Source organism: Chiloscyllium plagiosum, chromosome 22 (genome assembly GCF_004010195.1).
Source record: "Chiloscyllium plagiosum isolate BGI_BamShark_2017 chromosome 22, ASM401019v2, whole genome shotgun sequence".
NCBI classification, from domain to species: Eukaryota; Metazoa; Chordata; class Chondrichthyes; order Orectolobiformes; family Hemiscylliidae; genus Chiloscyllium; species Chiloscyllium plagiosum.
The window spans coordinates 20102735-20119927 of record NC_057731.1 but is presented as its reverse complement, the minus strand read 5'-3'; the positions used below and the strand labels follow the sequence as shown (position 1 = coordinate 20119927).

The 17193-nt window shown below is 38.8% G+C and overlaps 1 protein-coding gene across 2 annotated transcripts in view; it reads left to right on the top strand.

Annotated features, from left to right (window-relative positions):
• LOC122561115 (inositol polyphosphate-5-phosphatase A) overlaps positions 1 to 17193 on the top strand; it is a 496456-nt gene that overhangs the window by 426542 nt on the left and 52721 nt on the right. For both annotated transcript variants that reach the window (XM_043712554.1, XM_043712555.1), the window contains exons 10-11: positions 3221 to 3316; positions 3409 to 3483. In XM_043712554.1, the coding sequence (XP_043568489.1) occupies positions 3221 to 3316; positions 3409 to 3483 (171 nt within the window). The remainder of the gene's footprint in view (positions 1 to 3220; positions 3317 to 3408; positions 3484 to 17193) is intronic.

The window sequence follows — 17193 nt, the reverse complement described above, 5'->3', positions numbered from 1 at the left end:
AGAAATGTTGCTTGTGGAGTCTCTATTTCAATGTGTTATTAATACACTGGTTTAAACATTTAAAAATGTAAATGACCTACATAATTATGTCTCTTAGAAAAAGAAATCTATTACCAATATGATTACATATAGGGAAAAACACAAGCTGACATCTTTTAGATAGTTTTTGTATATTTTCAAGATGTTTATGTTTATGTCAGTAGATACTTATTTTTTTCTCTTCAGAAAATTACTCCACAAAACAACGAGGATCCAAACATCCTACGCAATTATCAACCACAATTTCTTTTGTATTAATAATAACACTTTGTGAAACCTTTGATAGAGAGGAACTAACATTAAAACCTTTTTGTCTGTTTGATTTTTGATGTATAATCCAGTATTTTAAAGGTAGATTTGGAGGAAAACAGGCTGTAAATGGAAATGAAGCTACTCTGAGATTATTTTTGAATTTAGTTAGTTCAGAACGCGTAAGAGGAATGGATTATTTATTTTGATCAGTAGTGTAGCAGAGTTTTGCTAATCAGAGAAACAGTAAATCGGTTTGATACTGAGGCAGTCCAGATTCTCAGGAGATGCTTTAAAAACATGACTTTGTTGAATTGTGCCTGCTTGGAGGTTGGTACAATGACTTTTGACAGTGACAGTAACTCTGCCTTGTCCTTTGCAGTCCTTTTTACCCATTCACTTAGGAAAGCAGCTTAAGCGCACTTAAGTGCATTAGCATTTGGATGCTTGGACCATATTGACCCTTGATTGGAAGGTTTAAATGACTGAAAGATGGACCGATTTGTTAGGGCTTTAGAAAACTAGAGGTTTCTGCTTTGGTTTGTTCTGGTACTTGTTCTGATGTGGTGCAGTATTTAAAGGCGACCAGGCTGATTTGTGACATACGAGTCTAAAGGGCTCTTTAGTTTGATGTGATTAACTAATCTGTGCTTTGAATTTAAAACTCTGAGTCAGTTGTGTTCAGTATGGGAACCAGCTCTTCTGTGGATTATGTCAGTCAAACACAGATGGTAAACTGTTCCCTGACCAAAAGGGGAAAAAAAGGGCAGTGAGGAATAATTTGGTTTGAGTGTGCAGTGGTGTGTGGCCTGGATCATTTTTGCATACTATAATTTTGAAGAACATTGTGCAGCATTGATTGGATATTGATGTATTTTAATGGCTTCAACACACACTGGCTGTATTTGATTTTTGTTCATATTTTAGTGTTTTATCAACTTGACAGTGCAATGAACAAGTTGCCCAGCAGCAATTTAGTGGTAGGAAATTGTTCAGTGTTCATCTTATGTTTGGCCATGATCCAGCCCGAGTTGGTAGCCATTAGAATTTACTGTATTCTGTTATTACTGCATTCTATGGTGTACCATAGCCTTAGGAATAACTGATTCCTATTCCTTCATTGTAAATGAAAATTTCAATTAAACCACCCCTTATTTATCTATCAATTACTTACTTTTGGATCTAAAAGCACGACATGACATTTATTCAAACATGATACTGTTCTGAAAAGGTGAAAGTTTTATTTTTATGCTTAAAATGCTGAGCATGACTTATTTTTTAAAAATTACTAAGAAATGACAGGAATTGCCTGGGATTGTATGAATGTACCATCACTCATCTAAGCCAGTAACTATCCTTACAGTACAAGTTTTCTGTCATTATTGTTTCACCAAACTAGAAATTAAATAGTTCCAGTCATCCAACAATTTCACAAAGACTGGCAGTGGTAGAAATGGAGGAGTCTACCAATAACAAGAAGACTTTAAGTCCCTTGGGATTGCAACAACCTTTCAAACTCCACCCCATAAAAGCTTTGTCCTTGAATGGCAAGATTTTCATACTTTGTTTAAGTGGTATTGAAGTTTGTTGCTGTTAAAAAAAAAGTTTTGAAAGCACTTCCTTTGAGCATAGCAGTGTGGATATGGCTGGAGTTTAATCTATTGTGTACAGTTCTTCTATAGGATTTCAGTGCACAGCCACATGAAATAATATATTGCAAAGTAGTCACCAATTGAATTCATTTATTAGCAGTAAACCTTTGTGGGTATGGACATTCATTACACTTTGTTTTTTTTGGTGTGTGTATGTGCACATGTGCACACGTGTGTGTGTCTATGTGTCTATATGTGCGTTTTCTCCATGGATCCACAGTTTGTGACACTGCAGTTATTTGGCCTCCACGATAACTCTGCCATATGTGTAACAAGGCCTAGGTACCAGTAGGGTGGAATATCTGGTAAGCTTGTTGCAGATGTTGAAGTTTCCATCCACTCCATACAAGATAACCAGTGCAGACCCAAGCCATTGGGGAGCAGGGGGTGGGAGTGCTGTCGGCTGGGCGATTTAATTTTTCAGGTTCAAACGGATAGGCCAGAACACTTGTCAAAGATGAGATCCATATGAGTGGAAAATGCCTTTCAGGCATTCTTGGCAAATGCTTAAAACAAGTACTTGCCCCCTCTTATGTTGAGCACAAGCTCCTGTTTTCAGTACACTAGCTAGAACAGGTGCAGGATTCCGAAGCAGCTGATAGCAAAATGTAAGTTTCTTTTTAAATTGTTTCCACAGAAGGAGTGGGACAGTTCTCCTCCAGTTCCTCAATATAATGATCATCCCTCCATAGAGACAGGTCTATTTCTCCTGCTGGTACTTACCTTCTTGTCACTTCTTTCAAAAACAAACTGCCCCAAAATGTGTAATTCACAGATGGGTAAGCTCACTGTGGAGTGATTACAACTGAAGTTATATCAGTTGCACACTCTTGGGTCTCACAACCCCAGTTGGGGACACATGTGACTAGTGTAGGACCATGCATGCAACCACAACTACTTGTTCCCTTGCACAAACCACACACAAAATCCAAAAGCATGTGAAGTAATTTAATGTTCTGGTTCACAAAACTGATGTGAGCATATTCTTAAACCTTTTTGAATTGTTAGATGATTTAAACTGAAATCTTTCCAGCTGAATAAGTATATGCATTGTTGCCACTGTATTTAAACTTTATAATTCCAAATGAATCTTTGACTTCTACAATTAACTTAAAAAAATCAATTGTCATGCAGCAAAATAGAGGCTGTGAGGCCAATGATGTTTCATAACATTGCTTTTGGTCACTCCATACTAAATCTTGAGAAGAATCAGGAAGCTCAAACTGACTTAATATTGTTGTTGCACTTCCTTTACCAAGTCTTGTTTTACTGTTTTTTAGACACTCTGTGCATCAGCAACAATGCAAACTATCCGAGCAGCAGACACCAATCAAATAAATAAGTTAATTTTCCGTGAATCAAAGAACGATCGGAAGGTATGCTTTTATTGCAGTGAAAACATTTGTTATGATCCCTTGTTCTGTATGATGTGTAAATTGAATTTCACTGTTTTTTGACTTTATTAAAGGTGGTGCTCCAACTAGAAAAGAAGCTTTTTGACTACTTTAACCAAGATGTATTTCGGCAAAACAATGGAGTTGAGGTGAGTATTACCACTTTCAAAGTTGTAAAGACTACTGTATTTTTGGATTGTGGAATAAAATAAGGAGAACTTGCTGCTTTAAACCAAGGAAACTATGTAAAATAATACTTGCAGTTTGCAAACCAAGGTATTGAAAGACATTGTGAGTTGTATCCATAATGTTGCCTTATTCAAGTAGTGAAGAGCATCACAAACAATGGTGTGTGGTCATGACAATTTTGCCCAGATACAATCTTGATTTGATTTTGTAATAAGATTAGTTGTTGTGGGTTTAGGAGGGATCAGGATAGCAACAGTTACTCATTGGTTGTCTGGCAGGAGGCCACGTCCTTTGGTGTTGACAAAACAGCAGAAAATATCCAGCCTGTGAAGAGAAATAATTTATCCCTCTCTCTCCCATCTGTGTGGAAAACTAAAATGAATATTCCCATGTCTATCTACTTTCCTTCACATTTTCTCTGAAAGTTGCTCTCGCTGCAAATACCCCCTTTCATCGAAAAGTTGAAAATCTCATTTCAGTGGCATGGAAAGGGCAAATCCATAACCAGGTTACTGAGGGAAGTGAGAGAGGGAATAGCTGGGGTCTTAACAGATATCTTTGCAGCATCTTTGAACACAGGTGAGGTCCTGGAAGACTGGATAATTGTTAATTTTGTCCCCTTGTTTAAGAAGGGTAGCAGGGATAATCCAGGTAATTATAGACCGGTGAGCCTGACGTCAGTGGTAGGGAAATTGCTGGAGAAGATACTGAGGGATAGGATCTATTTACATTTGGAAGGAAATGGGCTTATCAGTGATTGACAGCATGGTTTTGTGCAGGGAAGGTCATGCCTTACCAACTTAGTAGAATTCTTTGATGAGGTGACAAGGTTGATTGATGAGGGAATGTCATATACATGGACATTGGTAAGGTGTTTGATAAGGTTCCCCATGGTAGGCTGATGGAGAAAGTGAGCTGAAAATATGTTGCTGGAAAAGCGCAGCAGGTCAGGCAGCATCCAAGGAACAGGAGAATCGACGTTTCGGGCATAAGCCCTTCTTCAGGAATGAGGAAAGTGTGTCCAGCAGGCTAAGATAAGCAGGTCTTCCTGACCTCTCCGCCCCCACCCCACTCCAGCCTATCACCCTCACCTTGACCTCCCTCCACCTATCGCATTTCCAAAGCCCCTCCCCCAAGTCCCTCCTCCCTACCTTTTATCTTAGCCTGCTGGACACACTTTCCTCATTCCTGAAGAAGGGCTTATGCCCAAAACGTCGATTCTCCTGTTCCTTGGATGCTGCCTAATTTGCTGCGCTTTTCCAGCAACACATTTTCAGCTCTGATCTCCAGCATCTGCAGCCCTCACTTTCTCTCTGATAGAGAAAGTGAAGTCGCATGGGGTCCAGGGTGTACTAGCATGGGGTCCAGGGTGTACTGGATAGGGGAACTGGTGGGTAACAGGAGACAGAGAGTAGTAGTGGAAGGGAGTTTCTCAAAATGGAGAACTTTGACCAGTGGTGTTCCACAGGGATCCGTGTTGGGACCACTGTTGTTTGTGATATACATAAATGATCTGGAGGAAGGTATAGGTGGTCTGATTAGCAAGTTTCCAGATGACACTAAAATTGGTGGAATAGCAGATAGTGAAGGGGACTGTCAGAGAATGCAGTCAAAATTGTAGTGCTGGAAAAGCACAGCATATCAGACAGCATCCAAGGAGCAGGAGTGTCGATGTTTTGAGCATAACCTCTTCATCAGGAGAGGTGGGGTGGGGGGGGGGGGCCAAGGGGACTGACAGATAATTGCGTAGGGGCTGGGGCCAGGGGGTAGGTATCTAGGAATACAATAGGTAGATAAAGGTGTCTGGGAATGCAGCAGAATATAGATAGATTGGAGAGTTAGAGGGAGAAATGGCAGATGGAGTTAAATCCAGGCAAGTGCGAGGTGATGCATTTTGGAAGATCCAATTCTAAAGCAAACTATTTGGTAAATGGAAAAGCTCTGAGGAAAATTGATGTACAGAGAGATCTGGGTGTTCAGGTCCATTGTACCCTGAAGGTGGCAACACAGGTTGATAGAGTGGTCAAGAAGGCATATGGCATGCTTTTCCTTCATTGGATGGGGTATTGAGTACAAGAGTTGGCAGGTCATGTTACTGTTGTATGGGATTTTGGCTTGGTTAAATTTGGAATGCTGCATACAGTTCTGGTCACCACATTACCAGAAGGATGTGGATGCTTTGGAGAGGGTACAGAACAGGTTCACCAGGATGTTGCTAGGTATGGAGGGAACTAGCTATAAAGAGAGGTTGAGTCGAATAGGATTATTTTCCTTAGAAACGTGGGGGTTGAGAGGGACCTGATTGAGGTCTGCAAAATCATGAGAGGTATAGACAGGGGGGATAGCAAGAAACTTTTTTTTCCCAGAGTGGAAGACTCAATTGCTAGGGGTCATGAGTTCAAGGTGAGAGGGGAAAAGTTTAAGGGAAATATGCTTGGAAAGTTCTGTACTCAGAGGATTGTGGGTATCTGGAGTGCATTGCCAGCGGAGGTGGTAGAGGTGGGAATGATAACATCATTTAAAATGTATCTTGACAGGTACATGAATGGGCAGGAAGCAGAGGGATACAGCTCCTTGGAAAATAGGCGACAGGTTTAGCTAGAGGATCTGGATCGGTGAAAGTTGGAGCATCGACGGACCTGTTCCTGTGCTGTAATCTTCTTTGTTCTTTGTTCAATAAATGAAAGTCTGAGAATCAGTATACTCAAAACCAAGTATCATTAGCAAAGAACTAGAAGGAGTCAAAAGAAAACCAAACAAAAAAACTCATCAGCATCTGTGATCTGGATTGGTGCCAGATCTATGCTAAACTGACTTTCTTTATTTTCATCATCCACAATACCTATGCCTTGTCCTGTCCTTTAGTGTGTCTGTTTATATGTGTATATGAATTTTAAGAAAGGGGCAGAGTTTAAGTTCTACATTAGCAATTCAATGATTATTTTTTGCCATTGGTATTTTCTTGCTAATAGAAAACACCAGGTGTGCGTAGTATTTTAGCTTGAATGAGTTAGTGAGGATAAACTTGACCAATGCAGTGGTTTAATCATTTTTTCACAGTTGTGATGGTTGTGGAAATAGTGTGACTTGATTTCAAGCCCAGTGAGCAATGACAGTGTGTTACAGCATTGTCAACCCTAGAAGCATCCATTAATTCTCTATGCGTGTAAGCGGTCAAGTAAAATTTGTGTTTGTTTTCTGAAATTTAATTGGTTTGTTGTATTCTTCCAAGGCTACATCTGTCCAGCTCGACAAAGTATCAATATGTGTAGATTTATTGACGTTTTGCTGTTGTAACAGAAGTTTTGATAATTCAGCTCAGCGCAAAACATTCAAGTTGTCTATTACAGCATGTTGACTTAGTTAATTTTTTAAAAAAATCATGTTGACTTTACTGGAAATGGAAGTCAAGAAAAACATCTTACAGGTGACTAAATTGGTATTCCCTGTTGCGTCCTTACGCCTGAACTCTCATTTGGCTACAGTGAGTCAATTGAAGCACAAGTTCAAAAAATTAATATATTCAGTCGAACGAGGGCTCAGTTGACCTTTTTAAAACATTTTCTTTACATATTTTTCCTTTAAATCTCAAGTTTTCCACTTCGTTAACATTATTCTTCTTTCCTCCTTGGAACTTGTTCAAAGTGAAAGACATATTTTGGGCTGCCTTTTGTGAAATGTCACTCCATCTCCTCCAAATTTTCAATTATTAAACTTAGAATTCTTGGGTAAGGCTTTCATACCTGTAATGGCACAACTGAGACATCAGTCCTTGCACATAGTGAAGATTGGAACAGTTCTCTGAAATTCTGAGGAGGGTACACGATACATCGGAATATTGTGCCTTTTCTTCAAATCCATTCGGTGAAGAGAGGGCCATGTTTGTAGAGGACAAAGTATTTAATCCCTCAATGCAATACTTCTTGCCATTTTAAGAGGAATGTTTTGCTTCTCTGCTGGGTGAAAACCTAAATTGTTCTGTGTCTTTGGAGACTTTCTGACACTCTGTGTGGTTATGAAAAGCTGTTGTGATCTCAGATGATAATACTGGACAGATCAGATCCCAGAGTGAAATCTGACTTGATGTGTCATAATTCTCAATCTTGCATTTAGTTATCATGGTGATTAGTTATGGAACATAACAAAAGGAAAAAGAACAAACAAAGCAATATATCAGAAATGTCTTAACATCATCAGGAATAAAGAACCATTCAACATTGTTTCTATAATATCCTTCATAGATAGTCAATCCTAGTTTGCTGTTATCTTAATGCTTCAATTTCTTAATTAATTGGTTCCTTTTAGTTCTGAAAACTGAGACACTTCAGTCCAGCACTATGGGCCTGGCTTCCTTTTGAGTTCTCTTGAACTAACCTTTTTTTTCAGTTCTAACTAGTTGAAGACTTTTACAGAAACTCTCACACGCTAAAGTCTCACAAGCTGGAGATCTGCAAGCTAAATATTTGCAATCTGGAGATTTCTACATAACTGACAAATTGTCCATTTGCTGGTATGAAACTAGTCTTTTACACTAAACATTTGATTCTGAACTGAACTCAGAACTGCTCACCTCTCCTTTAAAACAGATCTCTCCTTTAAAATCCAAATTCCCAAATGATAATAATATATCATAAGCTTTATCACAAGTGTTCTGTCCTATGTTCCTCTGTTTCCCTTTGTTCCATTGGTATTTCTCTTTCTCTGTCCTCCACCCTTTGTTCAGACCAAGACCTACCTGAGATCTGTCATCAATGGTCTGGGTTGGACCATCTGTATTCAGTACAGTTTATGCAATTAATGGATCAATTAGTGTTCAGAGTTGTACTGGAATTACTTCCACTGGCATTATAGAGAGCGTTGAGGAGAGAAGCATTTGTCCTTTTTGATTGTCAACATAAAATCTGACAGTTTTATTTAAAGCTTGATTAAGGTATAAGTGTACAGCCAGTGTCACTCCACAGCAGGATCTAATACTGCCAGGAAAGGAGAAAATGGAAGGGCATTTAAATCTCTCTAAACTGCAATGTGTTATTTAACCATATGTTAATTACTGATATCATATAGCTTGCTCCACAAGCCATCATTATCATGATGTCAACTCTCAATTAGCTTTCTGGCCCCCCACAAATTTAGAGCTACAGGCTTCCATTTGTTTAAAGGACTGCATGAAGAAATAGCTCTGTATTTTCAAGTTTCCCCAATAAAAAGAGTATGATTTGGTCCAGGGTTTGTTCTCTCCTTGTTTCTCTGATTGTTTGCTATTATGATTTTTTTCTGAAGTGACAAAAGCAAAATATCCCACTTATTTTAGAAGCTATAAAAGGTATGTCTCTGTACAGAGTCTTTTTGTACAATTTCAAATTTAAAACCAAAATAGGATATATATTATTTTGGTACCAACATGGTCTACCAAAATTGTACCTTTGGGACATAAAGTACTAGATTTTTGTGAATGTTTCTCTGGCGGGGAGAATGGTTAAGTGGCCTAAAGGCTGTTTTACACTGTGCAATAGCATTCACAGCAAATCAGAATTGATCCAAACTGAATATGATAGTTCAGCATTTACACTCACCTTTGCCCTAAAGCAATTCACATGCCAGATGACATCAAACATCAGCCCCTAACTCATGCACTGAGGGTTTCCTCAGGGGCAGCAAGTAGCAGAAATTTGAAAGTGACTGTTTACATCAGTCTGACTCTAATCAAAGTGAGTCCCAACTGGCTTTAACCCAGCTTCAGGAGGTGTGAGTTGTTATCTCAACAAAGATCTGAGTAAATATGTCGGCACCATTTTCATTGGAGGTTAGAATGTGAAACATTTCCAAATTGAGAACAAGTACAAATTGCACTATTGTATAAATGGGGTTAAAGTGCATGAGTGCCTGCTCTTTCAATCAGTAAAAATTTCCCTGCAGTGATTAAATCAAAGATACATTAGGGGGAACCGCAGAATGCCCAATCTATTTCATGAATGAGAAAGATCTGCCTTTCATTTGTAGAACAAATCAAGTTTAAAGCATTCTGTTGTTTCTATTCTGGATAATTTTATTTATTTGTTCAAGATTTGTTTTCTAAGATAAAACAATTTAAACTTTGTAAGTATTTTTTTCATTTTATGTATTAGAAAAGCGTTTCCTATTTCCCCAGAATTTCATATAAGTTGATCCAAAATTCTGCAGAGGGCCTCCCTCATTAATTCAGCGGCTAAATGCATAATCTCTTCTACATTGATCTATAAGTATCTGGATGATTTCTATTTAGAACCTAATCTCTGCAAGTAACCTCAGTCTCTCTGGACCAGGGAGGCAAACATTTGGCCAATGTTTGAGATTGTGACTCTTGCTGTGAAAGCTGTATAAAAGTAGGTAATTCTGAAAAGACTTCTACTTTTATTTCAGATTTCCAGCGTCAATAATATTTTGCCTTTGCTTCCATTCATAGATGATGCAGAGATGCCTGTATTCGACTTGGGTAGACAAAGTTAAAAATCACACAATGCCAGGTTATAGTCCAACACATTTATTTGGAAGTACTAACTTTCAGAGCGCTGCTCTTTCTGCACGTAACTAGTGGGGCAGGATCATAAGACACAGAATTTATAGCAAAAGATCACAGAGTCAAGCAATTAAAATGATATATTGAACAAACCTAGATTGCTGTTAAGTCTTTCATTGTTTAGAATGGGTTGCAGGTTTCGGTTTATTAATACGTAGATCCCAGAACTACTTTTAAGTTACATTCTCAAGATAACTTAATGTTTTATTTTAAAAATGGGTGACATCTCAGTTCATACAATGTATTGAAGATGTGAGGTTAGAGTCTGTATCCCAATATTGAGTCAAATTGGTTCTATTTCCAAAGTAGGAATTTATAAAATGTTACATGAATTGACTGCCTACGTTGCAGGCTATGTACTTTTTGAGTAAAAATAGAATGTATCTGCAAATACCTTACAATTTGAAAATTGCCTGCAACCTGCAAGCGGTCAATGCAGGCAGTCAATCCATGTAACATTTTATAAATTCCTACTTTGGAAATAGAACCAGTTTGACTCAAGGTTGGGGTATAGACAGACTCTAACCTTAGACTTTTAATACATTGTCTGAGCTGAGATGTCACCCTTTTTTATAAAACTTTAAGTTATCTCGAGAAGATGACTTAAAAATATTTATAGGATCATCATATTAATGAACCGAAACCTGCAACCCATTCTAAAAGTTGAAAGAATTAACAGCAATCGAGGTTTGTTCAGTATAGCATTTTAATTGCATGACACTGTGATCTTCTGCTATAAGTTCTGTGTCTTATGATCCTGCTCCACTAGTTACCTGATGAAGGAGCAGTGCTCTGAAAGCTAGTGCTTCCAAATAAACCTGTTGGACTATAACCTGGTGTTGTGCAATCTTTAACATTGTCCATTAATATAGATATTGGACAAACATAGAAATTAGGTTTAGCAGTGATGTCCCACAGTGATTCTGTTGAGTCAAGTTATCTCACATAGATATAAAGAATGGGAGCTTGGATCAGGGATTCATGCTGTGAAAGCAGTGGAATTGATCCCAGACTAAGAGGAAGTGTAACTCTACCACAGAGAAAAACGGGGGAGACCGATTCTTTAAATGATGATGCAGCGTTTCTTTAATAGTTGCTGGTTAATGAATTGGAAAAGTAGTTTGTCAATATTTTACCTTGATTTGAGGTGACCTGTTAAAAATGTAACTTTCTTGCTCTTGAATAATGTTAAGCCAGAAAGTGTGTCTGAACCATCAGCTAGACTTAAGTCTAATAGCATTCTTGCATTAGAGTGTGATGCTAACAGTGTGTCAGGGAAAGAATGAAGTTAAAATTCTAATACTGTCATATATTTGTTTGATGGTTTCTCACAACATACATGTATGACCATGTGAGTTTAATTACACTCAGAATAACGAAACTCCTATTCCTTATAAAGAATGGCAGCCAATCCACTACTCAAATGTTATTAGATTGATCTACCATGTGACGACTAGCTAACTGGATTGTTTAGTTTATTGACTATGAATAAAGCTTGGCATTATACTAACTGAGGCTAGTCATTAAGTCCTTGCTTGCGATGATGTTTCGGAGTTTGACTCGATTTACAATGATGTAGCTGGACAGTTTTTGATGCACTGTATCAAGTAACTGCATGACAGTAGCAGAGAAAACATAGAATAGGAGAAGCTGGTCCTGCAATGATTTCCTGGTGGTGTGCAATTTTGCAGTTCACAGCACCTGAGGCAATGCATGGTCTATTTCATATCTTGGCCTCACCGTAGTAAATCTATGTAAAGGGGCACTGAATGAGATATGCCTCAGGTTTGCTGGTCATGTTTTAGTGCTCACTTCAATTGGCAGGAAGACTGGGCTGCCCAAGTCTGTATGGGTAGTGGGGGCAGGAGAGAACTTGTGGGGTGAGTGCCTTTGATGCACACAAGCTAACCTCCGGATGAGGTCCCCCAGTCTTCCTTACTTTCTTCCTATAGTAATTGGAATGAGGTCAACCAGGTCGACCTCTCAGAATATAAATTCCCTGATTGGGGCTGATAATCTGGTCCAATTGGGGAGCCCTGGCTGACAGATATAAACAGGCGTGTCAGACATCCTGCTCACTCTGAGAACAGGTTCTGAGGGAGCTGGATCAGTGTCAAGGACTCTGCACATGTAAATAAAGGGTGACTTGGTTATGGGATACTGGCCTCTGTGGAGATATTTCACTTCCTTCCTGCATTTTTCTCATGAAAGGCAGTCTGCCCACCTCCTGTCCACTATATTTTAGTATGAGCAATGCATTGTTTAATTATTCATTGAATTATGGCAGGCCAGCTACTTTCAACAGACACCTACATAATATATCATGAAAGTCTGCCCAGGATTAGGTACGAAGATGGCCAGTTAGCTGTTCAACCTGTTTTATATGCCTCCATTCTCCTGCTAAATATACATCCAACAAACAGTTTGTGGCGATGTTAAGTGTGTGATGGTGAAGTGAAGCTGTCATTGTGAAGTATGGGTCACGGTTGATGGAGATTATTGGTATGTGAGTGTGGATGGGTAGTTTATCACATGAGGTAAAATTGCATTTGGTGGAATATGGAGTTTGAACATGCATACGCTGGCCTTGACCGCTCATGCGAGACTATCAAACTTCTTACACCACTCTATTCATATCATGGTAGTAGTACTGTTGGCATGAAATGCAATAGCTATCTGCTGTCACTGCCTTTGTGATGTCAGAATAACCTCATGGATCTATTTGAACAGAGGATCGTTTTGCTCTGATCAGCTCATGTTCCAAGACCTCAAATGTTACTTTGTGGAAGCTTGGAGCATACTCTCTTCCATGTAGTGCATTCATGTGTCTTCCCATAGTCACGCTCATTTTGTCACCTGTTCCACTCAAAATGTACTTCTGTTTAAGCAGGACAGGCTAATTTGAACATTAAAAATGTTCAAATTCATTATTTGAAGTGATACCACTGTTCCTTACAAATGCTGCTGTATCTGCTGAGAATTTCCACCATTTTATGATTTTGTTTCAGATTTTCAGAGTATACAGTATTTTGTTAATGTAGCCTGAACCCCTGTGAGTCTTTTCGGACCCTTTCCTTAGGTGTCTAACTGCTTAGGAGTGCATGTAATGCTGGCTGCATACAGCAATTACGTTCATGAATGAGCAGCACCAAGTTTACATGCTGCCTCCACTGAAAAGAATGGACACAGATTAATTGTGCATTCCCGTGTCATTTTTCAGGTGCTTTTAAATTTTGCCCCAGTATTAAAGACAGCTGTTAATGTTATTGTGAATATCTTTGAATCAATGTGTGACATACTTAAAAGGCTACATTACAAGCATGACCCTAACAAGGTATGCCTGCTAAAGAACTCTGTTCCGAAATCTATTTCAACATAGTGTCCAGTCAAGGTCTAAGTGGGAGAATGAGATCCAAGGGATGAAGGCGCTAGTTCATGCTTATTTACATTCTCACTGACATTTGCAGTAGTGGATAGCAGTACAGCAATCGTCCAAAATTTAAGATAGCAGAGTATTTTTGAATTTGAAGTTGTGGGGGATAGGTTAGCAGAGGCAAACTGAACCCATGCGAAATATCTCCCATTCTTGGTCATTCTACTGTTGCACTAGTGGCATTAGGAGTATATTTCAGTTAAGCTCTCCATTCCCTGACGAGTGGAAAATTATAGGAAATAGTTGAGCACCTTTAGTTGAGTGAGATCGGACATTGAACACAGTTTAACATGCTGCTTTTCCTTTAATGTCGGGCATTTTCAGGAGGCTGGCAATGAAACAGTGCCTTCCACATGCCGTTGCTGCCGCTTTTCCAACTGTAAATGTACCACCTCATTCCTTCACATTCACTGTGCAGCAGAATTCATTACATCTGATTTCATTGGAATGCAAGAAGGTGAGCAGCTTCTCTGGATCAACTTCATGGGAAAGATAAATGATTTAATGAGCCATTTGAGATAATCTAATCTTCATGGTCTGGTTATACACAGAGTGGTGTGATCACTAAAAACAAACTGCCCTTCTTCAGGATGAATGTTCCTATACCAAATTCCCCCCCAAAAATCTATTGCATCCTTCATCAACCACTGGTCTTGTACCAGGTTGACAGAAATTTAATTCAAGTCAGCTCTTGAAAATAATTATTGTATTTTGAAAGCAGTAATCATTGGTTTGGACATGATTGAATGTGTCCATGCCTATTGACTTTTTCTATGATTTATAGGTTTGTTTAGTCGATATTCCCATCTAAATTGTATAATTAATTATAAGTGTAGCTGTCAGGTCAGAGGATGGAATGCAGTGATGAGTATTTGGGAAGATTAAATTTTCCTTTGCCATACAGATGTAGAATTGGGAATTTCACAGCCCTGATGCAGGATAGAGTTGTTCTTGGTGCCTGCTTATTTAGTCTCTGACTTGCTGCATGCTGAAGTCTCATTGATTTTTGGGCTTTATCTGTGTGATGTCTCTCCAGTAACACTGGAATCTATTTAAATTGAACAATCACTGACAAACTTTCTTGTCAGTAAACTGCTTTGTCACTGTCCCCTTAGCCTCTCTCATGCATAGTCTGCTAAAGCACAATCTTTGCAATGCTTTTGATATGTTCTTTATTGAGTGTACAATGCAAAAAAACAAATCCTCTTGGAAATAGTTTGCATTTAGAGATGTGATTTATAAATAATTGAATTTGATATTGTTTTTAAACATTTACTTCTGGCGTCATAATGCTTTTGTCACCAAGATCTAAGAATGGCAATCCATGAAGCAGTATTCAAAATTACATTAACCCTTTAAAGTATTGCATTTGTTGTGCCTCCTATCTAAAGAGCTGTTTATTGCACATTAGGAAGACAGAAAGTAAGTTGTCAAAAGTAAATCTTTAATTTTGTTGTATTCTAACAGCATTATAAATAAGTCTTTTGAACCCAAGCCTTTTATTGTATGTATGTTTTATTATATATTAATTGCAGAATACTGGATAACAATATAGTATTGGCATCATGAAAGGAAAAGACTCTTACCCATATAATAAAACTAGACTGGCTTTTATGTTGATCCTTTAAGTCTCGAGCTACAGGACCACCATCTAACAAAAGCACGTTCTGTCCTTTTATGTTATTAAATCCATGTTCAGTGTTGTTGGAGTTTTACATTCTTTTCCAATGCTTTGAAGAGTGTTCCATCCTAATTACACTTCAGACAACCACAATCAATGGAAGAAAACCTGTTAATCTTCAAGACCTAGATAGCCTTGTAAACTGGACATTCTGAGGGGCTACAATATTGCACATGTACTGTAATGTAGATGGTTTCCTGAAGTGCAGATTTTGATCAGTCAGTTGTAAGCCAAATATGAAACTGCCTAGGACTTACTAAGAGATGGATACAAAGTTTGCACACATTGTATCCATCTCTTTGGGAGATTCAAGTGGCCTTAGAGATCCAGAATGGAATCTAGTGCATCATCCATACTTATTGTGTGTGTCGTGGTTGACACAATGTTGGTAGGGCATTAGCACACACACAATAAACAGATTGAAGCACCCAGAATGGCAGATCATAATCTTGATCAATGTCTATTGCTGCCCTGATGAAAGTAATGAAGTTCAACATTCCAGTTACTTGTCTCTGAATCGTGTATGGCTGAACACACATTGAGCAGTAGGAACATCAAACCCCATCTCCCACCCTGCATCATCAGCTACTTAGAAATTAGCCATTGGTTGATTGAACCAGTTGCTTTCTCACCATTCTATAACTAGATTCCAGTCCTTTGGGTAGTTGGAAAGAGAAAGGGTAAGGTGGGAAAGAGAGGACCTAGGGAAGTACAGGGTCCATGTTTAGACCATCTGCAGTTTCTAAATAGAAGAGATTGTGAAATAAGTGGGAAGTAACATTAGTTTTGAAGTGGTAGGCATTGCTGGCCCAGACCCTTGATACGCCACTATAATAATGGAAAACCCAATCACCTCTTGGTGGAAGAGGATATCCTGTTGTTTATGTTCTCTGTCAGTTAGCCCCTGCTGTTTCCAGTTTTGTGCACCACCCTCTCTATGAGAGACAGAGAGAGAAATGTGTCAATGAGAGAGATGAAATCTGATCATCATGATTGAATAGCTAACAGTGAGCCTGGCTGTGAGAGTTAGCTACAATCAGTGGTAAGAGTGGGAAGGTGATGAAACTATAAATGTGGTGTGTTATTCATAATTGACAGAAATATTTGGCCAGCAAGATATGAGGTGCAGATGCTTTGAACAGTGTATCAGGCTAGTATTGCAGATGGAGGAAGATGACACTTCAAGATATATTTATTGACCCTCACCAGTCCATATGAGGTTGTGAACATTTTTGCAACATTTCAGCCAGGCCCCCCGTGAATTGAACGCATCTCTCTTCCTCTACCCCTTCCACCACGTTCTCTAGTGCAGTGTCAGAAAATGTTGGAGCACATCCTCTGCCATATCTTTCTATTATTAAAATATTCTTTTCCACATTAGAACACTTTCCAACATAACATCCAATAGCCACTTTCCCATTAAGAAATGCAATCCAGCTTCAAGTAGTACAGGCTATTTTTACCTGGCGTTGGTCTCTCATGATTTAGGACCCCACTAGCTCAGCCACCCAGTCAGCTTTGACTGTATTCTGCAGACATGTTAAGTAGGGCAGCACAAACCTGGAGTGTTGCCTACCTCAGTAGCAACAGGTGCAGATGAGCCTTACATTGTGAACCCTGTACGAGTTTATGTAGACAAATGAATTTAGACTGCCTGGTTTTAATGATTTCTGGAAGATTACATTATCCTCATAGCCAACTGCACAAGACCTGCACCTGGGATATGCAGTGGTTGTAATGTAGCATTATCTCAGACCTGCGGCATGCTTACACACACAGGAATTACTGCAGAAATGTTGAGGCCTAGCCCTCCACGAATCTGAATCAAAGGAAAATATTAAATGGCTACAATGAGCTGCATTTAACCACAGGAATGCAACAAACTATTATCATAAACAAATGCTTAAAGGAGCACTGAGAATTTTTACAATCTGCATCCAGTACTGGAATAATTAGCACTGAGATTTGAAGTAAATTCCGAAGAGTTGAGATGTTTTCTA